The sequence below is a fragment of the Gavia stellata genome, chromosome 6 (assembly GCF_030936135.1).
Source record: "Gavia stellata isolate bGavSte3 chromosome 6, bGavSte3.hap2, whole genome shotgun sequence".
In the NCBI taxonomy this organism is placed as follows: domain Eukaryota; kingdom Metazoa; phylum Chordata; class Aves; order Gaviiformes; family Gaviidae; genus Gavia; species Gavia stellata.
This window is the reverse complement of record NC_082599.1, coordinates 28032524-28059275: the sequence shown is the minus strand read 5'-3', so window position 1 is coordinate 28059275 and position 26752 is coordinate 28032524. Positions and strand designations below refer to the sequence as shown.

At 41.6% G+C, this 26752-nt stretch overlaps 1 protein-coding gene across 4 annotated transcripts in view; it reads right to left on the bottom strand.

Annotated features, from left to right (window-relative positions):
* DYNC1I1 (dynein cytoplasmic 1 intermediate chain 1) overlaps positions 1–26752 on the bottom strand; it is a 179318-nt gene that overhangs the window by 39952 nt on the left and 112614 nt on the right. For all 4 annotated transcript variants that reach the window (XM_059818411.1, XM_059818412.1, XM_059818413.1 and 1 more), the window contains 4 exons: positions 10906–11052; positions 6589–6702; positions 3679–3812; positions 843–987 (listed from right to left, as the gene is read on the bottom strand). In XM_059818411.1, the coding sequence (XP_059674394.1) occupies positions 843–987; positions 3679–3812; positions 6589–6702; positions 10906–11052 (540 nt within the window). The remainder of the gene's footprint in view (positions 1–842; positions 988–3678; positions 3813–6588; positions 6703–10905; positions 11053–26752) is intronic.

Sequence of the window (26752 nt, the reverse complement as noted above, 5' to 3'; positions counted from 1 at the left end):
AAAACACGGTTAAGGCAAAGGCCTGGCATTTGGAAGGCAGTTCTCTACTCTGGTGTATGACAAAAATAACTATTTAGATGACCTACATAATTAGGATTTTACCTCTCAGGTCAGTCTGTTTAGTCTGTCCCACAGTTTTTACTCATGCTGTCATTACCCTATATTCATACAGTCCTATGGGGTGCTGGCGTTTCAAAGCTTCACAGGACTGTGTATTCATTTCTGCTGCTCATAGTGCTCTCCCTGTAAGAGGTCACGGGGACACATCCATAGAGTAGTCAGCAACAGGTCCGTGGTGGTCATGAATGTAAGTTCCAGCATGTATTTCCTCCCTGCTTCCAGCCATCAGTGTCTAATGTCATTGGGACAATTTATAATTTTTGGCTATCACAACCTCCTACAGCAATGAATTTCACAAGTGATATTGATTGCATTAAGTCATATGTGTGCTTCCCCTGTTGCTTCATCAGAATAAAGTGTTCCTGCTGCTGCACCACCATGGTGCATAGTATTAGCCTTGCAATTTAGCCTGCACAGGGAGTGCTGCATGGATTGTTTGATGACTTGCAGTACAAGACATCCTAATCTCCTTGCCTAGTGAAATTGAAGTGCAGGCCAGCTGAAGCTACCTTTAAAGGGCAGGGTACACGCCAGGGTGAATATGGTTGACACAGTTACACGAGGTATGTATTTTAATTAGAATTTTATCACTATGCCTATTGTAAGCACAGCCTTTCAATTAATTTATTCTTAGGACTTGATATAGACAATATTGAAATATTTCTGACAACGGCATTTTCACAAGTAGCATTACTCATCCCACCACAGCTCAGATTTCTCACCTTTGTGGTCCACAACTTGACTGTCCAGTCAAATGATGATGTGACAAAGAGATGGGAAAAGTCAATTGGACCCACTGCCATGTGACAATTGATTCCTGTGACGGGTCCTTGGTGGCCTTCAAAAATTTCACCAATGCCAGCTTTACTACAGGAAGAAGAGACATTTGCATTCAGAGAGTGATTTAACATCTGGTGATTTAACATAATTTTCTTTACTCTTAGGTTACTGTTTCCTTTTAAAGTTCCATTTAATCTGTAATTCTCTCTTCTTTCAGTAAGACCTTTGCCTGCAGAGGTATACTGCTGTGGGCACAATTAATGCTCAGGATCCAGCACAGGGAGACTTTCTCTTACTTCTGAAGACTTGCTTACTCACTTTTACATACGCTGTCTACTACTGTAGCTTGAAATAACATTTATGTATAATTATAAAATAATTCTAAATTATAATTACACTACAGCTTATGCCTCTGAGTAAGCCATTATCACAAGGAATAACCATTAAAATAAAAATGCAAATATGTTAGTGACTTATCATGAGAAATTATTTTTCTCTTAAATCTCTAAAATAACTTTCCACAGCAGTCAATCAAGCCACTAGGAATACTTTTTCACAAAAAGTGGGGGAACTGCTCCTGTGATCAGGTATCATACAGTCATTACTTTGAACAAGGGGAGATGTGCATTTCATTGGCCTGAAGCTAGAACAGCCATTAGGAAGGAAAAATACAACGCTGTGTAAGACAGAATGTGTGCAGTTTTCTTCTTCCTGGAAGCAAATGACGCCAGATCAGTTGTCAGTGCTGTCTCACAGTGTATATAGAAAGGGGAATCATGAAATTACCCTTTTAGTTATATTATAGAAAAATTGCCCATGGAAGAAAATACATTAAAAATAGCCACAGCTCTGACAAGGCTGTCAGCCCTGTGCCAGGGTGAATACAGCACACCCAAAGAGATGAGGAGCTGCCCTGGAGGAAATTGGTCCCTCATATTGGTAGTGTGGTGTCCCCTCACCTCTCCTGTTGAGCATGACAGTGTGGCCTCACGTAGGCTCCCCTGCCAGACCTTGCAGCATGTGCTGGAGCAGGGGCTGAGTTCTGCAGTGCCTCTGTGGTGCTGGGTGCAAAGCACACCTCTTATTTTATCCCCATCTGTCTGCCACGTAGTCAGCGGGATAAGGGGAGTTCTGGAGCACTGAGAACAACTGAGAACACCTTGTGTATATCTGCTCTGCTTTGACACACCTTTTTCCAGAATAACATATGGCACCCAACTGTGCTGGCCTGAAGGACACAGGAGCCTCTGGAAATAAAACAGGGATGATATCAAAAAGCTCTAGGAAAGACAGGCAGGAGCAGAAAAGGAGTGCATTTGTTGATGGTCAGCAGAAGGTTTGCTAAAGAGGTGGGCTAACAAGAGGATCTGACACCTTCCTCTTCTTGTGCGGAAAAAACCAGGCACGTCTGAAAAATCAGAAGTGAGAAATGCCCTTGGGCATGCTTCATTTATCCTAGCAGCCTAAGACTAATTCAAACTGTCAGCCACCACATGGCCTATCACTATAATGCCCAAATAGACACAATTTTGCAATACTGTCAGCAGTCAGGCTAAAATAAAAATTATATTGAACAAAATATATGTAAAACAGTATTTATACAACATTAGGAAAGTGTAATAGAAGCCTTACAATCTTAAACCAGTGTATCGATGTCTATTTGGTCAACAGAAACACAGAACATGATAAAATATGAATTCAGAGAATATTGCAAACTATTGAAGTGTGGTGGTGAGCTCACTCTCAGTGAAAAGAGTTTGTTCTTTACAAGAGCCTTTAAAGCATCCCAGAGGATGAAACTTCTACTAGAAGCTAACAGAGCACGCTAGCATCCTGCAGATTTACAGGGTGCAAAATAAGGAACCTGCAGTATTAAACTACAGCCTGGGTTATGCGAAGAAGGGATATGACCACTGTGTGTGAGAGAGCACAGGGTACCAGTCCTGGGAGCCGGTCAGCCAGAGCTTGCGTACCTGCATGGCACACTGCGGCTACATCAGCGGTAGCAAATAAACCAGGTGGCAGCCCAGACTGAGGGCAAACGGTGTGGCACGGCTCCTGGTTGTACAACAAAGCCCTCTCACCCCCCTGGAGAGGGTGGGCATGTCCAAACTGCCCACCGAGAGCAGGGGCCAGCAGGGCTCAGTCTCTAACCTGGCTGGGCAGATGCAGCCTGCAGTGCTGCACGGGAATACCCAGCGCTGGACGGCCGTGAATTGGGACATGCATGCTCTGTTTCTCACGTGCACGTGTGCCCATGGGGACTTTTCTCTGATAGATGCCTGTGGAGACTGAAGATGGAGCTGAGGATGGTAAAAAATAAAGCAGATAACCATCTCTTATGAGTGGTTAGGCCTTATTATCCTGCAACAAAACTGTCTCCTAGGGCCTGATTCCACCTGCCCAGACATAGATACCTGCATCTCAGCTAGCTGTCTAGACCTCCATCTCACCTCATGGGTGAGAAAGAGGCATTTCTGAGGTCCCAGTCATCTCTTCTTCAGGCAGATGTCTGAAAAAGGTAAAGGAAATCAAACCGTAAGAGCAGTCGTTGCTCCCCACCAACTACACAGGGAGCCTGGGGCAACTACTCCAGTATAACAGGCTGTAGCACAGATGCTCAAAGTCAGGCGACTCCTGTCCTAGTCGTGCAAAGTAGAACAGTACAGGCACCGTAGATCCAAGAGAAAAAACAGGAAACACTCTCCACACACACTTGGCTACCTCATGCCAACACAGATACACAATGTTATTTAAGTACAAAATGCTGGACATCACCTTCCATGACGACAGGCTGTGTAGACTGTTCCCTCTTCACTGCCAACGACAAAGTTATTGACATCTCCGGTTGGGAAAGCCATTCCTGTAACCGCCACTGGTTTGGACTTATTGTACGCCAGCTCCATGCTCTCCTACCAAAAGAGGTCTTCGTTATCATTCTGCGATCATCCTTTTGTTTGGCTGGTTTGGTTTTTTTAAAATTAATTTCTAAATGTTACACAGGGTAGCAGGAGGGGAAGAAATCATTTGACCCAGCCACAGGACTTTGGTTTCTACATAGGACATTGCGAGAAGATGCAACGTCACAACTAGGATGCATTGTTCCTGCCATCCCCACTGCTGTCTGCCACATGTTTGAGAGTGGATGAAAGGCACTGGTCTTTGCTACATCATCTTAAATCAGGCAGAGATGACAGGTGAGAATTTAAAATCTAATGGTGCAGAAACTAAAGATAATACCTTAATGGTTACACTTACCAGCCCCAGGCTCTAATAAAACATGCCATACCCTTCTATTTACAAACATTTTTGAAATCAGTTTTTTGTCAGGAAACACGTGTAAATATCATGTGCACCTGAGGCATTTATCAGACTGTGCCATTTGTCCCTCTGCAGAACAAAATTAAGAAGTTGGGGCCCTGTCACTACCACCATTCTAAGCATTGCTTTTCAGGCATTTTCTGAGGTAACCATAAACACTCCCTCCAGACTCCACCATCAAGCTACAAACCAGCAAGTGTATTTTCTTTTTTCATTTGGTAGCTGTATTTCAAAGTAAATCAGCATGCCCATTTTTGCTATTGCAAGTACAACCAGCATGAACAGTTTGTGGCCATTGCAAGATGCATACACTTTGAGCAGATTTTGCACAACTTTTTGGTTGTTCAGCCTAAATGGTGCAACCCAAGAATCCCCAAAGGGGGTGAATGATTTAGCAATTTTCATTTTTTCCTATTTAAGTGGGTATGTTCTCTATGTTTAAAATGTCTAAGTTGCTATTCTTCTAGGGCCAAAGCTTGTAGCATTTTTCTCAGAAGGGTTTTTTGCTGTAGCTAAAGAAAGTGGGCATCCCTGGGAGAGGAAAGGGCTGCAAATCCATAGAGAAATACTTTTGCTTGTTTTATACTTTTCTTTGAAGTACATTTGGTTCTACTAAAAAGGCAAAACAAGACCTGGAAAATGCATTGGCAGAGCACCTGTGGACCATACATTTCAGTGAAAAACTTCTGGGGTGAGATCATAATTTAGTCTCTCTGTGGAGACACAGCCAGATACTGTGGTGGGCTCTGTCCTCCCAGCACCTGCACCATGGTTGTGCACAAGTGCTCTGGATCTGTGTCTTCGGAAAGTTTCAGACTGACACACATCAGCAACACTCTACTCCTCCCAATTTAAAGCTATGGCATGTAACTTGGCGTCAAGTCCTGTGCCTTTCTTTTCTAGATCACCATGACCCATGCGCCAAACTTCAGCGTAATGTGGGGTGTGTGCCCATCCTTGTTGAAAGCCAGTTTTAGAGCAGGGAAATTCTGTCTGAGTGATGAAGTACTGGAAATGAGATGTTCACAAATATCTGCTTCAAAATTTAGTATTCCAGTAAGTGAATACATAAGGGTGGGATTTATCTTCTTGATGTTTAAGTGAGAAACTGGGGAAGAGATTCAGGTGCCTAAACATAGATGTCTGGGCCATTTTAGATGCCTCCTCCAGTTCTATTCCAGAAGAGTATTAGTTTCTCATAGTCCCAAGACACAACTACCAGACTCATACTGTTGCCTTTGGTGATCATGAGCAACATGATCTAACTTTGAAGTTGGCCTCACTTTGAGTAGGGGAGTAGATGGGAAGACTTCCAGAAGTCCCTTCCATCCTAAGATTTGACAGTTCTGTACCCCAGGGTGGGTATCCGAAATGGTATTTCACACTGGGATGGATGAGTCATCCTCCGAAGTACCCAGTTTCTCTCTACATTAACTGTAAAGGGAACTCAAATTACTAGCTTAGGCTTGACACGGACCTAACTTTTAGATGGCTATGGTTAGGATAGAGGAGTCCCATCTCCTGTGTCAACACTGAAAAGCAAATAATTTGATAGTAATTGCACATTAATGCATGATTAGTGGATGATTACTGGAATCATTAAGAGAAGTTTCTACACGGCATTTTGAAACAAGATCAGATTCATGATGCTAAGTAAAAATGATATTTTTTTTCTAAGAAATTATGTATAAAAAATGCGTGATGCGTTGGAATAGAAAATGTACTACTCCAGAAGATAACACTTAAAATATGCTTTCCATAGCCCTTTTTCAGCATCAGATTCTTTGTTTAGTTTCCATTATTATAATCACTAGAGGTTTGGACAATTTTCCTGGGTTTTCTTTAATTTCTGATACGGGATGGGGGGGAGACAATAGTAACAAACATTCCAGAGGGAGGAAATTAGTTCTAAAACTTTTGATTTGCAGTGTTTGTTCCTTTGGCTACTGAAGGCAGGCGGCAAAGTAAGCTTTCTGACTGTGTGCCTTGGAAACCTGTAGTGCAGAGGGTGCATTCAGCAGCAGCACAATCTAGTCCATATTTGTTAAACGATGCTGTAGAGTAAGTACAATTTATACCACAGGCGACTTCTGTAATTACCGTGCTTTAAAATGGATTATTTCATTTTCACTTGAAACTGACCTATGTATTAACGTATTACAATAATTACATGATCTGTGGTAAAGGAAATGGGTTTTGGCTCTTAGCAGAGACTGCTGGAAGCAAGCTGTACTCTTTCAAGTGCATCCATTGGTTTTAGTTTGTATAGGATGTGAGGTTTTGGCTTTTAGGAGCTATGTTCCATTAAGCAGGTATCCTATCTACCGAAGGTGCTTTTTTTCCCTGTATAGGTGAAAACAAACCCACCTGTGGAGTTGAGAGCATGTCCAGGCTCCAGGAGCACATTTTGCCATCCGTAGAGACGGTAATGAGATTGTGCGCATTCTGTGTTCCAACTACATTCACACAATACACGGGATGCTGTAAACACATTAACACTGGAAATCAGAGAGCCATTCTTACATCTTCACGAACAGATTTCTAATGTCTTATATGTTATTGTAAAGAATGATTAAGTAGTCACATAATGCCTGGAAAATACAGGACTCAGCTTTTGCCAGATAGGAATTGCTTTTTTTTAATTTAAATTGTAAGAAGTACGTTACAGAGTTGGAGATGTTTTCAAAGTTTAATTTTCCTTATAATAAAACAAGCCACCTGAGTAATGCTGTGAAAATACTGAATTATGTGGATGAGATTTCACCCACAGGGACATGTATCATTCTACTGATGGCTTTTGACACTGAAAATAACCAGCAGAAAGAGGCAAATTGTCCAAATGGAATCAAAATGAACTTTGTTCCAGAAAACAGCTGCATAAAACTTGAACTTTTCTGGAATTTGGCTTGCTTGCTAAATATTTGCAAATGTACTCCAGTTGAAAAACATGAACAAGTCCATCCGTGTTCTCCAGCACTGGCCAATATACCTTTTTAAATCTGTCATTATAAATGTGGATTGACTAAATTTAGGGTGGTACACCTGGTTCACCACAGCATAGTCATTCCATGGAGGCTGAATTCCACTTAGTATGCAATAATGAAACTTGGCCTATTCCTTTTCCAAGGAACCTGGTAACATTTTGAGCCTAAAGCGTCGTCTCATATCTGATGGTGACATACGAGGGATGGTTCAAGTTCAGCAATCTCCAGAGTGAAAAATCAGTCAGACTGAACAGTAAGATTTAATTTCCTTTGACCAGTACAAGTGATACTGCTGAATTAAGGGTAAGACATATACACAAGTCAAGCAAAGAAAAATTGTATTTCTCTGACTCTTTTGCTGATGAATAGAAGACCTGCGTCTCCAGGAAAAAAAATACTTTTCACTAATCAGGACAAGAGGAAATGGCCTCAAGTTGTGGCAGGGGAGGTTCAGGCTGGGTATTAGGAAAAATTTCTTTACTGAGAGAGTGGTGAGACACTGGAATAAGCTGCCCAGGGAGGTGGTGGAGTCACCATCGCTGGAGGTGTTCAAGGAACGTGTGGACATGGCATTGTGGGACATGGTTTAATGGGCATGGTGGTGTTGGTTGATGGTTGGACTTGATGATCTTACAGGTCTTTTCCAACCTTAGTGATTCTGTGATTCTGTAATACTTTCCTTATTTAAAGAAAATTAGGACCAACTTACAAGAGATCCCCATAGAGCTTCTAAGCCAACTCCATGTAGGGTTAGAAACCTAGCATTTGCTCCTACTGAATGGAATGGCAGAACTACCACTTCTTTTAGGCTACTTTAAGATCCAGCTGCAGGTCACCTACCCAGGCAGTGGGGAAAGGCAGAAATCTTCAGAGCAGTGGCTAGCTTTCAGGTTCGATACCTGAGCGGGCCCAGTAAATGTCCCCTCCCTAAGTGCAAAAAAGGCAGCATCTGAATGCACAGCGTGTGTGTGCACACACCGAAGACGGACTCAGCAGTTGCTGCTGATATGGTACCTTGTGCTCGGAGGCCACCTGTACACATCAGTAAGTTGCAAGGTCCATTCTGATGCTAATTTTTCTCTTTCTCTCAAGATTGTCACGCACCTGGTTTCCCCCAGATCATCAAATGGACTCCAATCTGTCCCTCACAGGTGTCTCGCACTATTACCCTCGTTCGATGGACCATCTTGTTGCTTAGTGGTGAGCTAATGACCCCAGTGAGTGCTAAACATGATTAGCACATACTGATGTATGAAATAAGCATAGACCTGTTTTTTCATGGGTGTTTGACCTCCAATAGTCCAAACAGATAGGGACAGAGTGGGTGGGAGGAAGCTAAAGCAAGCAGCGGAGTATCTAGAATATTTAGGGGGGAGGGAGAGAACGAGCCATGTCTTTCCAGCAGCACCTCAGTGTGTCAGGTCTGGCTTTAATCAGGGCTACCAGCCATCAATTTCATGCACAATAAAACTCACGGCAGAAATGAAAAGACATAAGGAAAATGGCTGAAAAAGACAACCAACTGTACGTAACAGAAAGTCTAAACAGCCTCCTTCCTTTCAAAGGGTCGCTCCCAGCTTGCTTTTATTTATTTTGGAAATGAAATCATCATGCAAAAGGGTTTTGTCTTAATTAAAATTTCCTGTTGTCCCAAGTGCAGATGTGTGGTGGGTGTGAAAGGAAATTAGTGAGTAAGCTGCGGGTAGAATTCTCTTTCCTGGTGAATCCAGGCAGCAATCAGTGATAATAAACTTCAGGAAGGTTTAAGTCAGTGATAACAACACACTCTATCTGTTTCAAATAAACAAAGTGAGAGAAAGAAAAGAGAAAAATCCTTTTTTCACATATGACATAAGTTCAAATTAAAAAATGACTATTCAACTCACATATCTAGCAGTACCTAAAGTAACATTGCTACAGTAGAGTTGTCTTAATTTAATCCTTTCTTTTTTTTTCTTGGCAGCTAGGATTCAAGCCAGCCTTTTGCAACCAGGAATTGGTTTACAGTTTATGTAAGTTATTCTTATATATGAACACAAAGTAAGCACTCTTTTATTGTAAAATCTGATCACTCTTTTAAAACATCATGCTTCCTCATGTTAGACTGTGTAAACACTTATTTATACCAATCCATGACAGCACATAAAGTGCCCATCCACAACTGAAAGTAATTTATTTACATTTGTCAAAAGCAAAACATCACATATTGTTCTATTGCAATAATAAAACTGGTTTAATATATAATTCCAGGAGGTACAATTTTGTCTTAAATGTTTTTTGAGTGTAAACAAATTACTTCCTATTAATCTTTTCTTTTCCACTAGATTTTGAGTCCCAGTTGTTCAATTTTCAGTGATAGTCAGCTTCTTGCCACTAGTTTTCTGGTCTGCTACATCTCTAAATTGCGCTTCCTTGAGGGACTGTTTCTTTTCATGCAGATTGAACAACATTACTGGCGACAAAATGAGCAAGAACATTAGGGAAAAGAAAAGCAATGTTGAAGTTGCAACCCATGGCACAGATCATTAGATTATTACACCAACATTCATGATAGTGGAAATTTAGGGAACAATATTTGTACTGCCTGGCCCACTAAGCGTGTATGTGCACACCTGTCATTTTTTAATATAAGAGACTTGCCATCATAATACTGGCCCCATGCTCAATCTTTTGCATTAATTCACGTGGCATGGCTTCTAGAGTTGTCTTTTAACTCCAGGGATTATGCTGTCACAGTCAACTAAAAGCTGAACCTTGATCTGCAAATTCCAAAGATAAGAATCGCAGAATGGTAAAAGCTGGAGGTGCAAAAGACCAATCGCTTTGTCTGATCCTTCACTCTGCTAGAACAAGATTATTATCTTATCTCTCAGAGTGCTTTGTGTAGTTCACTTTCTTATGTTTCAGGAAATCTGCATTTTTCTGCATTCTTATATCATACTATTACATTTTTCTCCTCCTTTCAGCCTGTATTTTCTTTTCGGCTTCCCACTCAGGAATGGTCCCAAGCCCACTCCCAAGATGAGATATGTTTACCATCCACAGAGTACACCTTCCAGCTCTTATGAAGAGGGTGCCTGATCCCAAACTCTGGAAGAGGAGAGCTCAAGAATGCACAGCATCCTACTGAAGGATGGACTGGAGGACAGTGCCATAGCAGAGTGAGGATACTTTAGCAGGCAATCCAGGTTTGCCTCTTCCTCCAACACAATATGAGTACTTTGCAATGTAAGAGAGTCTTCTACCACAGACATCATCTTTGTATCATGGAGAAACTCTCTTCCTTCTCAGGCATTTTGTGGTACTGCTCTGCCTGTATATCTCCCAGACATCACCAGAGTCCTGTGCCACCATCACTATATCTGCAGGTATCTGTGTGTGTCAGCAAAATGCTCTTCCACATCATTCTATTGAAACAAACTCCCCCTCACTGTGCATCACTTAAGTGGTGTAATTGATCCTGCCCTCTTCCTTAGAAAGGAGGATAATCTCCTGACCTGACTGTACGAAGTGTGATGGTTAAGCACTTACAGGAGGCGATTGTACATATCTCTTATCTATTTCTTTCCCTTCAAGGGCCACACTTATGTGGCAACCTTTCCATCTGTGTGGCAACCAGCATTGTAGACACAACTAGACAGCTCCACTTCCCTGCTGACCATCTCCTTTAAGGAAATGAGGAGGTGATTTTTATCCTTACCGTGTGAGCAGCAGCAGATAAGGGAGTTCTCTGAACTGGAGTGCGCCTGTGACTGCGATTATCCCACAAGACAATTTGGCCAGAGTATGTTCCACCAACGACCAGGTTTGGGTGAAAGCGGGCAAAACAGACAGACATCACAGAGGACTGGAGTAAAACAGGCAAAGAAGAAGAGAGGGGTTACATGGTCAGTCATCTTCAATTCTCTCTTTAAGGAAGCATATTGTAATTAGCATTTTGTATTTTAGAAATCACTGTATGAGCTCTATTCATATTCCTTGCACACCAGTAATTCTGCTAAAGCCGACAGGACACATGCAAAGAACTAATTTTGACCCTAAAATGTGTAGTTTCATGGTCCCAGTGAAAATATGCACCACAGGAAGAGTCTTAGCATGATGCTAAAACCTGAGATAACCTCTCCATGACACTGATGGGTAAGTGCTTAATTTCATTTCCAAAAGTGAGAACTTTAAGTAACCAAATGCCAACCCAACAGAGGTTGGCACCCTGGCCCATGATTTCCCATCAGGGAGAGCTCTTCCCCTACTGCTCCTGTAGCTTTTAACTCTCAAACAATTTGAGGTGAGTTTATGAGAGGCCCTCCAAAGTTCACCTCAAGGTGTGCTGCCTTGAAAGCATCAGCTCATAAGCCATGTCTCATTGTTGGATGAATGACTTAATTTCTCTGCTACAGAGAGGTCCTCTTCTAATAGCAGAGGGAATCATACTTTCCCTTACACTGTTTGAGCAGAAATTAGTTTTTCTGCATTTTAATGACAGCTGAATTGCCTTTGTAGATTTTCTTCAGCTGGGGATGCTGAGGAGCCAGACTGGTGTAATGGTTACCCTGGCCATCTGGTAGAGTGCCCCACAAGTCAGTATGGAGATGGGTATCTATCCCAACTACTGACTTCCAGTCTCTTTAAAATGACATACAACATCTGAAGCCCTCAAGGGAACAGTCTCCAGAACCTTCATGTGCCAACAAGCTACAGCCAAGAGCAACAAGCTGTAACTCTTTCAAGTCCTCCATCCTCTTTCTAAGGAATTATTTCCCATTTTTATATAATTGGTCATGGATGTTATGCCTTTGTTTTATGCAAGTTGGAAAGCAAAAGTTACAGCATTCATATAATTTTCTGAGAATTCACATACTCATAAAGACAGCTTGCAAACACAAGCAAATGTCATTTTTTCATGGGCAGTTTTAGTGATGCTTACAAGGCACAGAGCAAGACTTGAACTGCTGCAGCAATTACAGTCAGAAAGTTAAATTCATTGTTAGTGGTTGAATTCTTAAAAATTCATTCTCTGGCTGTTTCCAATGAGTTTTGATAACAAATCTTTGTTATAGTTTAATGACTGGATATTTTGAAGTGGTGATGTTCCTATGTGTGAATCCATTTTACTCAATGACAAAGGGTTAACTAAATTACCGTATTTCAGTTGCATAAAAAGCATTGCAGACATTTAAGTAAACTTTGTTGAATTGGGAACATAGAAGCTGCCAAGCTGAACTAGACCTGATGTCTACCTTGGTGATGACCCTGTCTCTGGCAGGAGTGGATGGAGTTGTAAAAACTTTGACATGGTAGATGTGTTGTCTTCTTTCCTTACTGCTCCTCATCATGATTTCTAGTGGCTAGAGACTGGTTTGAACTCTTACGTCAGAGATTTAAAGCCCCTTCTGACAGGGCTAGAGTTAATTATTGTCTATAACTAGGTTAATAAGAATAAAGCAAAATGTGAAGTTTAAATAGCTTTTACTGAATTTGTGGTTGCCTGATATCTATTGTTTAAAGTCAGATTATATGCTAAATTAATTTAGTAGACATACTTATAGCATACAGCAGTATATTCAATACTGTTTTTTTGACCTAATAAGATAGCCAAGACAATGAAATAAGCTGCCTCTACCTTTTCTCTTCCCCATTCTCTCTGGATTCTCGTGGCTGTTCACTTGACATCTTTGATCCCTTCCCTTCTTGACTAATGCTTCTGCATACTTTTTTCTGATGTTACGTAGTCTAGTATTTAATGACTAGATGATTAGTATACATAATTGCCTATTTTAGTCCATATCTGTCTAAGTCCTTGAGCATAGTAATTACACTATGGTCAGTTGTACAAACAAAAGGTAGCTTCCAAACACCATTTCCAAGAGACCTATTAGCTTTACAGATAAGAAAACCCACCTCTGAGTAACAGGACTTCGGTACTGCTAAGAGGGGCTTAAAACTCAGCTACAATGCAGCTGCCATCCAGTTTCCACAGATCCCCCATACGTTATAATTATAACGACCCTGCAGCACATGTTCTACATTTTATCTTTCTTTAATGGCTTCATGAGTTGTTTTAATCAACCCCTCTCATTCCTTATAACTAAGCTGACAGATATTCTTACATGAAGTGAAATAGCCAGATGATTTTAAAATAGTACAGCTCCACCACTGTGTATACCCCGCAGCAGCTACAAGGCTCCACATGTATTTTAAGAAACCCCAATTCAAACAGTCATTCCACAACAAAGTTCTCAGTTTGTCCGAAACAAACTTGGGAGACTCTGAAGCAGGGCAAAGAAGCCAAGTGGACAGTGTATTTTTAAATGATGTGTTTTCATGGTTAGCATGTTTTTGAATTCAGAATCCCAGAATACAGTTGAATGGTCAGGGTATAAACTGCTGAAGTGTGTTTTTCATAAAGTTCAAAAATAACCTACAGACATGACGTGGACTTAAGCCCTCTGCGCTGCTTCTAGTTTTACGTATCGCTCCAAAGTAACTTGCATTCTTCAACTGATGACATGTTCACATCCTTTTAATTATGTCAATATTATTTTTCTACCAAGGAGAAACTTCTGTCAAATATTAGAATTTAAACAATTTAAGGACTCCACTACATAGCACTTAACATAGTAATTATTTTCTTAAAGTTAATGGCAGTACTCAGATGAGTAAGGGCTGTAAGATCCAGCCCATTCATTTAACAACTTTAAAAGCCTTCATTTCTTAACCTTAATGGTAGAAAGCAGCAGACAGGTCTCCAGTCTGTCTGAACAGCTCTGTGCTCAAGGAGAGCAGCAGAAACTATTCCCTGTAAGCCTCTTCTGCCTCCAGGCTGCCTCTTGTTTGCCGATTCAAGCACTCTTGCTCCTCTAAAACAGAGTTTTCCACTGACTTCAAAGGGGGAGGAACCAGTGCATAGTGAAGTTTTAAAATAACAGCGTATCCATCTTTGCACTTCTACCTCACCTTTCTAGGGAAATCTCATGGCACTTTCCAATAATGACAGTAAAGCTTCCCAGTTTTTCAGTTAGGCATATTTTATATACTGTAGGTGCTTACCTACCTGTTGCAGAGGACAGAAGCAGCTAGTTTCATACTATATGGCAACAGTGCATAAAGAAATGTAAAAGGGATCATGTCAGAAGGTAATTCCACAGGGAGTTTAGTGTCCACAGTATAAAAGCGGCATTTAGAATAGGAGGTTCTCAGTGTTACCTTTTTATGGGTGCCACAGAGCATCTGTGCCTGCAAGTTGTCCGGACCCGCAAGAGACAGGCAAACCCCACGGTTCGGTCACCTTCATTTCTCTGAATTGCTCTGTGCAGTGAACCACTTCATTACTTACTTTAGCTTAACGCTCTGGTGTTTTCTCCCTCTATGCAAATACACTCTACTGGATTTAGCTTTCTCTGTCTCTGCTTAGCTTTGTCAGCAACCCTACTAAAGTACTTCTGGTACTTCTGGCTTTGTGATCTTCCATCCAGATTTTCTACCCCCGTATCTTGGTGATGGCTTTCTGGTGGGTGCCACCACGCTGGTGCTGCTGCCTCATCCACTGTGCACGCTCTGCCTGTCCGCAGAGGTGAGCAGCTCTCAAAGGGCCAGAGGAGCGAGCCTGAATTAGCTCCAGGTGGGAGCACTGCCCGGGGAAAAGGGAGAGCCAGGCCCAGGCTGGTAAACCTGAGATTTTTGTCTGGCAAACGGGCAGTCCCGCTCCCCGAATGCTAAGGCGTCTGCTCCCGGCTGTTAGAAGAATCGCGTTGAAAACGTAATTAAGAAACAAAGCACGAAATGTCTGTGCTCTTGTCATGGCAAAGAGAGGGCTGGCCTCAGAAATGCCATTGTTGCCCAGCCCTTGGAGAAGACTGCAGTCGAAGGGACGAAGGCAGCACACCCCAGCCCCCTGTTTTGGCAGCTGTCAGGTCGTCTCAGCCCGTACGGAGAGACGCGCTACAGGGGCGAGGGGGTGGTGACTGCGCAGCCGCCTCTGCCTCCTCCCTCCCTCCCCGCTCATGTACTTGATTCAAACAGGCCCCGAGCCCTCTTCAAGTGGCTGGCAGAGCTGGTTTTTATTTTAGAAGCTTAATCTGGCCCAGATTTGGATTAATGATGGCATATCCCTTCAACCACAGATACACATGCTCGGGACAGACAGTCATTTAGATTCTCCTTACTGAGAAGCCTGACCTCAGTACCCACATCTGATGTGTGTAAGGCCCCAGAGACTCAGTTGTCTGTGCTCATGCCCGTAGATTCAGATGGCACTCTGCCCAGCCACCAGTTGAACAAGTTCACAAAGACCTGGGTGCTAAACAATAATGACTTTCAATAGGCAACGACTACTGCATTCAGCGAGACCTCTTCTGCAGGAAACCACCCCCGTAGGCAGCGCTGCCATACTGGTGCCATATGCCTACACTTGACACCAGATGGATCGCAAAACAATACTTCAGCAGTGGGAAGAAGCAATCTGAGGAGTTCACAGGCATTTCTAGACTCCAAAGTACCTGGTTGTATTGCAGCAGGCTCTCAGGAAACTCCTGGGTAGATTTTCTAGCTGAGCAAACACATGTGGAAAAGCATTACAGCCTGTGGCATGCTACTATAGGTCAGTCTAACACAGACGACAGCAGGCAATAAAATTAACTGCAGCTGAGATGAAGAGGCAGATCCTTTTCCACGCTTGAGGGAATTGGCTTAGAGGGACTGAGAGCAGAGCAAGAAAGCTGTGGTACGGTTGCTTAGCTAGAACCACGAAAAGGTGCCAAACGCATAGTCCTTTATCAATAGGAACTGAAGAATAGGGGCTGGACCTCTGATCACCTATGCCTGCCCTCCTAAGGAATAAATAAATAAAGACAAAAGTACACATACAATTTACTCATAACCTTTTGCTCTCACTCCTGCTCATTAAGAACAGCATTTAAAGAGGCTAAGCACTGCCAGTCCCTCTGAGAGCTGCCCTACTTTCTTCTGGCCAGGCAATCAGGAGACCATCTCCTCATGCTTCCATCGCTACACACACTTATATGTGGCCCCAGAACAGATATGGATGACATACCTCAACTGCAAAGGTGGATTAAAATCATCATCTAGAAACAAAACAGCAACTGAGTTACTAAATAAAGCCTTTTTTCCTGCCAGGCCAAGGACTGAGAATCAGCATGGAAAGTAGTGGTATCAGATCTGAACACTGGTTTGTCTGGTTTAGTGCTCTATTACGTCCTTTTTGCACCACAACAGGAGGTGTGAGTTGCCTTAAAAGAGGCAATTCTAGGGTGACTTTGCCCTAGCTACTGAGATACCTGGATCTGTACACTGAAATAGAGACTATGTTCCATCCAAGAGTCTTGCTTATTTTTAGTATCAGCTATTATGAACCTGGATATTGCTGTGTTTCACATAAATGTCTAAGTATAATTAATAGTAATAAGCAAATGGCAGAGAGGATAGCAACAGAATTATAACAGTTTTTCCCAATTATATTTGAAAAGGTACCTAAAACATGATTTATGTGTACAGAAACCTTTACCAAAGAGGTTAACTCTTAATTCTAAAAGCTTTAAATGCCAAGACTTCTGTATTGCTTCCCCCAACTCTCTTCCTATTCAACTACGAAACAGCATCTGAAATATTTTGTGCTAGAGATTATTTGTGGTACAACACAAAATTTGTCTTCTACTAAAAATAAAATAAAAGCAGTTGACATCCTTCACGTATTTAAAAAAATAAATAAAACCAAACAAACACTTCTTCAAACCAAATGTCAGAATCCTGTTTAATTAAAAAAAGGAAGTTTATACTTGGTTATGGTGTGTGTCGACATCTATCCCTTTGATTTACAAGAGTATGGACTGGAAAGAACAGATTGCTTTATTCAAGAGAAAGAAAGGAGGGAGGGGGGCCCAGTATGACAGGAAAGAGTGTAGGCTGTATTAACTTCAGTGCTTGTTAAAACATGAAGGATTAATGGTAGAAAGGGAGAGAAGAATTGTGAATGTCTCCAGTTTAGGATCTTCAAAAATGTTTGGGGATTCTAAGAATGTCTCACCCGACCACATGAAAGCTGCACAGAGAGACTCAGCCACACGACTGCTCTAAATCCAAAGCTGGTATTGCTCCACTTATACCATCAAACCAATGGAGCTGAAATGTACCCACAAATTAAATTTATTTTTATTGAAAAAGTACTAAGTCCTTAAAAAGAAGGAAAAGAGTATGTCAGGAAATGCAGCTCGCTCTTAGCTGAGTTTACAGGGTAGGTAACTCTAACATGAACCTTAGTGCTGACATCTGAGCATTGCAGCAGAATTGGAGTGCTCTGCCCAAGTCTGCAGAAAGGCATTATCCAGCATCATGCCTTCATTTTAAGCAGGGCAGAAAGCTGAAGCTCTCTACTTTTATCTCTGTAACTGCAGGTTCAGCCTGTGTAACTACAAGAATAGAATAATCGGAAGAAAGTCCGCAAGCTGCCTTGCCAAAAGGGAATCTGCACTTCAGCCCTTTTGGAAAGTGCATTTGCTAATACTATTCATTCGGTGGTGGTGTGATGACTCAGAAAAGGGGCAAAACTGCTGTACTGCAAAAGCAGATAAACATGATACTTCTCAAATGCGATACGGGGAGATCCTGCCTGCTTTTATCCATGACTGCAACAACAAATCAATCTGGTAACCCTGAATTACTAACCCTGAATTACTACAGATACGTGCAAGCCTAAGAATACAGTCTTTGCTGAATATCCTACTTTGTTAGACTGAGGATGAAAGAATTAAAGCCTGGAGAAATAAGGAGCAATTTCATAACAAGAGCACATCAAAATCCAGTTTTCTTTCCACCCAACTGCTTACATGCTAAGTATCCAAACTCATCTGTTTTCTCTGATTAGGTTCTGGCTGCTTATCAGATTGCAGGGTCAAATCCTGTGTGCCTGCGTGTTGGAAAAGCAAGCACTTCCTTGGTTTGTCTATTTTATTCAGGTCATGATACTCTAACAGTTATACAAGAGGACTCTCAATCATTTTGATGAAATTATTCACAAGCCTGAAGTGACGGGTCTGCACCACCCTTGCAGACCTGGAGTCTTAAGGCATGTGTCTGCGGATGGAGCGCAAAGACCTTCTGCCATTCCCGCTCATACCATAGGCTGGCCAGAATTTGGAGCAGATGGTAGGTGTCAGATTGAGCATGGTGCCCTGGCACTCCGCTTGCATGCAGCAGGGCTCACTAGTTTTGGCACAGTATTAGCCAAAGGCTTCTGGACCAGAGCTTCTATACACGCAGCCAGCTCAGGGCATGGGTAATGGTGTCACTGCCTGCTAACCACACACCGAACTACAGCTGCAAGTTCTTTGGGACAGGGATGGGTTTGTAACAAATTTCTTTCAAAGGCATCTCAGTCTGGTTGAGGCCTCTAGGATCGACCAAATAATAACATTAGAGGAAAAATTTACTTGGCCCACAGGTCAGAAATTCCATTAGGTACGAAGCGATTCTTCCACTGAAGAGTGCTGACTTGCTTTCTGAAAATATGGAGCTGGTGGCAGAACGTTCCTATCAACTACCAGAAATCCTTTAGAAATAAGCCATCACCTACATGGGACATGACAAAACAAGTTGTCTGGTGTGTTTCTACTGACACTTTTGATTCTGTTAACTAGTGGTTGCTGTTTTCATACAGAGGGAAATTCCAAGATATTTTAGAAGTTTGGTGAATTGCAGCCTGAATAATTTTCTGGTGATGAAACTTCCTTAACGTTTTGCACACATTTACATTTAGTTGCTTTGACTTCTGTTTTAAAAAGCATCTCACACACAAAAGACGTCCATCCACACACTGGCTGGGTGGTGAGACAAAGGTATTTAGGTGCTGCAAAGTCATGGGCAAATTCTGTTGCCTGCCTTTCTCTTCATCTTTAGGCACCTAAACCACATTTATAAATCTAGCTCAACATCACTGGAACATAAATTAACGTCTTAACAGTTTTGGTCTGCCAGCAGCCAAAAATCCAGATTCAGCAACAATCAATTCCCAACTGTATTTCGTTGCTAATTCAGGGTAAGATGCAAGTCTTCTATTTTCAGCTTGTGCACTGTTTGTTATAGAGAATGTATAGAGTTTTCCTTTCAACAGTAAGTAATGTCAGGTTGCTATTGTCAGAAAAGGGCTTATTGGTCTGGACTTCTAATATTAAAGGGCTGTTTAACACAGATAGTTACCCCAAATAAAGAACCTCAACCAAACCATGACATCCATCTTGCAGTAGTGTGACCACCCTCCCACAGAAGTGGTAATGCAATCTGCATGTTAGCTTAGTTGTGTTTGGGTTTCATCTGGGCTCAGAAAATCAGTAAGGTAAGTTACAATAAACTATCTGCAGTAATTCATGAAGGGACAATAACTGAAGAGAAACAAAGATGTTACATTCAACTTCTCAGCTCCATTGAAATGCTTAATTCTCTGTTCCCTACAGACTCTAGAGAAATATACTTAAGGACATGGTTTTTGCAGAATTTTAGGGACAGTTTAACTAAGACACCAACAATTGCTGTGGCAAATACTCCTAATGCTATGCACTAAGTCTTGAAACTATACCCTAAGCATAGTCTGCTGTGTATGTATTAAATCTGCTGCAAGTACATGCTGCTAATATAATGAAGAATGAAAACTGATGCTTCCCTAATCCTTTTTCATTCTCTTTAGCAGTCATTTTGGCAAGGAGGGCAGAGATTGCAACATTCAGTGCCAGAAAGTCCTGAAAGAGGCAGAGTATTTAGTATAGGACAAGTTTTCAAAAGCCGTCTCCATCTGCATAGCCTTAAAGCACTGCTTACCTCTCCATGCATTATTATCCACGTGTGTGGATAGCAGAATAGAGATAACAAGATTAGTGTCCATAGTAAAAAAAAGAGTTCAGTTTAGCCTGTTTTGGTCAATCTATTAATCATATCTCTGCATTCCTACAGGTTTTGGGGGGAGGAATATTTTAAACACTGCAAAATGAAAGATAGGTCTTGAGAAGCACATACGCAAAACATCACACAAACCAAAGCCCTCTCTAAGTGTTGCAGTCAGGCAACTCCAGGCAAAAGCATCTGTGAAGGTGAAGCCACTTCTTCTATCTAGCAAATGCCTAGGGAACCTGGCTGGGAGGGACAAGCCCAGGAGTTCTGGTCACTTTTTCTGACTTACTTCTGCATATTCTCTGACATTACCTAATAGAAAATACAGACATAGTCTTTGCAGCTCAGCCCCATGCTCACAAAGTGCCCCAGCCACGAGGCTAAGGACTTAAGCTTCTTGTTGCTTGTCTTTTCTCTCAGCAGAGCCTGCTTTCTGCTGGAACCATGACCTGGCCTCAGGAGCAAGGCTCGAGGGTCCCTATGCAGGGTGGTTCCCATCTAGCACTATGCAAAAGCAGAAGGGATCCTCCAGAGAGTGAGGTATGGGCTAGGCTTGCCTGGCATCCTGGTGATCTGGACTCTTCTCCTCACAGAGGAAGCAAACCAGATGATCACTTGATGGCAAGTTCTGGAAATATCAGAGCTGGGCTTTACAGAGCACATAGAGACAGCAAATTCCAGGACTGGAGAACAGGAACAGAAACACGAGTTGTTCTTGAGCTGTGGTGGTAGCTTGGTGGTTTCTATGGCAGCAGTTCCCCAAACCACGTGTTTAATCAATCAAACTATATGAAGCCAGAGATGAATTAGAAGCCAGTACAGATGCTGCAAGAACAAATATTTACAACTCAGCCCATGAAGTTGGGCATAGTAGTCACAGCTACTTATAAGGGAGTTGCAGATAAATCTCAAGTGTGGCACTCAGTCCAAACCCCACCAAAAATGCACAGGCCATGAGAACCCAGGCACAGTCAGAAGATTGAACATATCAGACCAAGAACACTTTAAGACCCCAGGTGAGGAAAGAACTTATCTATATGCTTAAGCCCATCTTTTCTCAGAAGGATGTTTGTCCATGAACTTAATTGTAAGTAATTCTTCTAAGTCCCCCATGACTACAGTGACTCAAGAGCCTGCTCACAGCCAAGCAGATTGGTAAGTGCTTTCCTAAACAGGCTTTCTTGATGTAGGACTTCTGAGAGCCAGTGACCTCCTTTCAGAGAGGAAGGAAGGAGGCCCTCATGTTCAGCTGATCCTGGGAGGACTCTGTAGAATTGGAGACAGCGATGGTCCAGCTGGCTTCTGCATAACCTCAGAATTACAGGGAAGAGAAAAGGAGCATGAAGTGTCCAAGACAGACTCAGTCACCCAGGTTAGAAGGCACCTCTGGAGACTATCTAGTCTAACCCATCGCTCAGAGCCGGGTCAGCTGGAGCAGATTGCTCAGGACTGTGTCCAGTTGGGTTTTGAGCATCTCTATGGGTGGAGACCCCATGACCTCTCAGGGCAACCTCTGCCAGTGCTCAATCACCCTCACAGTAAAAAAGTTTTTTCTTACGTTTAAATGCAATTTCCTGTATTTCTAATTTTGCCCATTGTCTCTTGTCCTGTCACTCCTTGTCTGTCTTGTCCATCCTCTTTCCTCCCCCATCAGATATTTGTACACATTGAGAAGATCCCCCTGAGTCTTCTCTAGGCTGAGCAGTCCCAGCCTCTCCTCATATGAGAGATGATCCAGTCCCTAAATCATCTTAGAGGCCTTTGCTGGACTCACTCCAATATGTCCAAGTCTCTCTTGCACTGGGGAGCCCAGAACTGAACGAATCTCTTACTCACTGGACCCCTCTTTACTTATCAAGGACCCTACAAGTGTTTGAATGGAGCTTTGCCTGATCCTGGAGATATATGTCACTTCATTTTCCAGATTAAGGCTATGAGGTGACTTTGGCAGGAAGTCCTACGGGAGCAAAGAGACAACAGTATATCTTGTTTTACTTGTTTCTAAGCAATTGGCATTTTGTACTCCGTAGTCTGTGTCACCTGGGCAAACTTCTATCAGTTCACTGTCAAAATAATTACAGTAATCTTTTCTTATCTTTTTGATTTAATTGTAGCTTCTAGTGAAGACTGACAGGCTATTATATTTGCCCAAATCCATCACTTTCACTGATGTATCATTTATAAGTAGTGTCACCACACCATTGGAAATAATTGAAAATTAATTAAGCATTGCACATAGATATGAGGATTGCAAGACTGAGGCACAGACAAACAGCTATCTAGTGGAAACATAGAAGATACCACAGGCAAGTCTGTATTTAAGAATGAGCGCGGGAACATGAGTTGCCTTTGCACTGTTCATGTCTCCTACAGTAAATGACTGTACAAATTCTGATATCAGTAGCCCAGCTCTGCACCCATAGAGCATTAGGGAGCAGCTAAGGCCATGCAGGCATAGACGACTACTTCCCATGATAGACCCAATTTTTAACCCCCCTTTCTCCAAAAAAACCTTAGCTTCCTGAAATTTCACATCTTGCTTTCCTCACCTGCAAGGTTCTGCTGTTTGGTTTCTGCTATTTTTTTCCATGAGTAGTCTTGGAGAGGAGGAATGAATGAGATAAGCGTTTTTGCACTCACAGGGTCAAAGCCTTAGTTACAATAAATCAGCATAGTTATGCCAGCTTACATTTGCTGACTCCTGGGGTAACACAGGACCACATCTTGCTCAAAAACAGCTCACCTGGGTCATCCACTCTCACCACTGATGAGACATTTTGTAATGGATCACTGTCCTGCCAGGAAGAATGGATTTACCCCAGGCATCTCATGGCAAACAGCAATTCTGCACAACTCCTGCACATTATTAAGTCAGTCCAAATTGCGCTTAGTCTATTTATTTACACATGTAAACATGAGATAGCAAATGTTAAGCATGTTCTTCTCCACGTGAAATGACTGGTGATTCAGTGTATGTTCATGAACAATATGGAACTGAAGTGGAATTGATATTTATTTTAGCTACAAAAATACTAAACATTATTGTAAGAGCAATCAGAATGAATTAATCATAGATCCTAATATACCCTGGCACATTTTGTTGTAGAGAGAATGAAAACCCTCTGATCTCTCCAATATGACAAGTTTTTAAAAGCATATTGCTTCTTGCACATAGGGCATTTGCTTGTCATCTTATGCTAAAATAAATGTACTTTAACTTTTTTCCTCTGATACTTTTCATGATAAAGACAATCCTGTTTTAATAAAATTTCATGAGAAAGATCTGCTTTGTGAAAGTTAAATCTATGGTATTTGTCATCATTTGTATTCTGTTATTATGGTTATATAATGGATCCTGAAATTTTCGCAAAACGCTATGAATGACTTCATATGGGCACTTGTTACTAACAAAGGCTCACTTTTTATAATCATCATTATAATGACAGCAAATATGATATCATTACGCAGACTAGTGCTTGTACAGTAAGAATTACTGGGCACTCTCTAAGTGGGCTGACAGAGACTCCCCTTTTTGCCACTTTCCAAAAGACTCTCACTCTCCAGAAGACCCCACATGGGATACGTCTTCCAAGGATAAGATCAGTGTCTCAGCCAGTCAGCACGTGCTTCTGCTTTCCCTTTGTGGGAAGCAGGGAGCGTTAATCATCATTAAATCGATGTTGCCTGTATACAAAAGTTCTTTTCAGGGAAGTACTTGTCAGTCATCCAGCTGTGGGGCAGAGGGTGGAAAACTGTTGATTTTAGACCTAAGGCAGAGGACAGTTGTATCCTGGGCTGTAATGATGGATTCCTTGGTTTCTGGGGCCTTCTACAGCACTTTAGAAGAGTAACTGTTTTATATTTTGTGCCAGGTAACACAGAAAGAGGCTTCACTCCTCACATAGGGCTCCCACAGAGACAAAAATCATGAGGTGAAAATAATTTTCTCGAATTTGGACCAAATGTACTCTCCATTGCAAGTAGCTTGCACTGAGAACAGTTACACAACCCAAACAGAAAAGTCATGCCTATGGCTGTTTATCCATCATTTGCAGTGCAGCTAGGGAATTGCGTAGTATTTTATATCCTTTATGGAAAATATTCTGTGGAAGGATCCTAATGACTTATTGATTTCACATCTGATCCTGCATTTCTTGTTCACCCAAAACCCTTTTAGCACTGGGAGTTTCAGATATACAAGAAAAACTTTAAAACATCATGTTCACATCAACAAAGGAAAGTTATGCTCTTTTTTCCCTTCCTTCCTCCCTTTTCTTAAAATATTTTACACTAGATCATGTTGAAATGTAACCAAATCAACAACTACTAACCTATAGAACACCCTCAGGAACAATCGCAGGATTTGGTGATTTTTTTCTCTGTGATTTTGGGATAGTGTGACAAATTTGCATTTTTTATCAACAGAGTTTTTCAAAATTCTGAGTCGAATGAATAATGTCATGTGTTTATAAGTATCGATAATCTAAGCCATCTGCAAAGGAATGGTTTTGCAAAGGCATCTCTTTCAGGACACTCTGTGGATTTTGTCACTGCTTGAGGTTTTGGCAAACCATCAATATCACTATAATTTTCTCTTATGAAATATAGTTTTTGACTGAGATCTTTTTTTTTCCTTAGCTAGCTAAAGTTTAAAATTACTGCAGGCCTAACTCCGCAAATTCAAAGGTTAGGTTTTCTCCAGATTGCACTATTTGCATATTGTATATTATATGCCAGTAATTCAGAAAGGTACAATGCAAGTTATCAGTGAAACAACGAAACTTTAAAAAAAAGAAAAAAGAATGCCTGCCATATTGAGTGGCCAACATATTCATTATATTTGGTCTGAAAGGAAGAATATGTGAACTTTAAGAAGAGAAACAGCATCTTTAAGTACAGATTCATTACAAATCACTATTTTAACACCTACAAAAAGCACAATGCTATTGCTAGTAGTGACAGCATATCATTTAAGCGTATGATAATCTACCCCCTCCAAAAAAGGCTTAGAAGCAGAAAAATTTTCTATCCAAGACAAGCAAATTTGTCACTTCCTAATTCTTTGATTCAGAATTGAAATCTCAGTTTCAAATGAGGAAGATGATCTATGTTAAGCATTGCTCTAAGCAAAGGAGCATTCTGTTGCTAGCAGACTTCACATGTATAAACACAGCCCTCAAATAATTCAGAATGCTAATTACTAACAGGGAAACTGCACCCACCTTTTGTATTAGCAGTTACTTCACAGACTGATGGGATATGGCATACAGTTTTGCTGTTACAGTGTACACATTGGCTTTGATGGGTGTGTTGCTCTTCAGGGTTCTGCACAAGAGAGCAATAGATCTGAGACATCATGGAAAAAGCAGCTTTGCTAAGGGTTAGGAAAGATACAGGTAAGCCCAGGGGAAGGCATACAACTCTGTGGATCCAATTGACATCCCTTCAGTCTAAATAATGATGATTAGTTTCTCTCCAACCTTCCCTGGAAGAAGGTTTCCTTCTCCCACTCCTGTTAGGAAAAATATTATGATTTGATTTTGTGTGGAAATAAAGTAATTTTTAAGAGATTTTAGGACTGAAAGGCTATGTGGAAAAAATGGCATTCTTTTTCCTGAGCTGCAGATACTAGCAGATGCTACATTAACAGCTGTGGCATTTCAGCAATAAAGCAGGACTTGAGGCTCACCTGGGGCATTTCATACTGGTGATTTCAGGACTATGTAAGACACTTTAGCACCCAAGACAGAATATACATTTCCACATTTTCAGTGCCTTTTCTGTCCTCCTACACTGATGCCTCTGAGTTCAGTAGAATCTGGGAGACAGGAGACTCTGCCTCCTGTATATTTGGTCCTCTTTGCCCCCCTCTACAAATCTGCTGCAGGCAGCTCTCTCCTCTCACCTAAGACAACGAAAACCATTTTCTAAATACTACATTCAGCCTTCCTATGTGTGGGTGTAACTTCTACTGACTCACACAGAACCTCTCCACAAGTATTGGAGCACTAATCTTGGGCCAAATAGTAGTTACTTTTAATCACCAAAGGCAGAAGTGGTGTAAACACCAATAAGAGGAGCAAAAAAAGACAGCTGTTATCAGCCGAGAACAGGAGGAAGAATCTAAAACAAAAGCCTAAGAGACAAGACATGGGCTCTTGTCTACTGAAATCCTCACAGCACAAAGTGTGCTCTGCATTTCTATGTTCCAGCCTGGACAAACACAACAGGACAGAGGGGAAAAAAGTTTTAAAATAAGAACAGAATGAATATGTCCTTCCATCACAAGCCACAGCTGAAACTGTTCTCCTCCCCCAGTAGCACAGTTGGAAATTCCCCCAAATTTTAATTCAAAATGGTGCACCTATACATCTGCATGAATTATTGCAGTGTGCAAATGACCACCTAGCCACAAATGTAATAGCAACAAAGTGTCCTGGAGAACAGGCACAGAAAAGCTCTACGCAGCTCCACAAAGATCATGCTACCAACGATGCACAGCAGGAAACGAAACAGAAATGAAAACAAAACAACCTCTATATCTATGAAGAAGTCCTACCTGATTAATTTTACAACATTTTGGTATGTGTTACAGAAATTCTGGAACAAATTTGGGTCCCTGGGTACTGGAGTATTCCCAGTATGGGAGCTGCCCC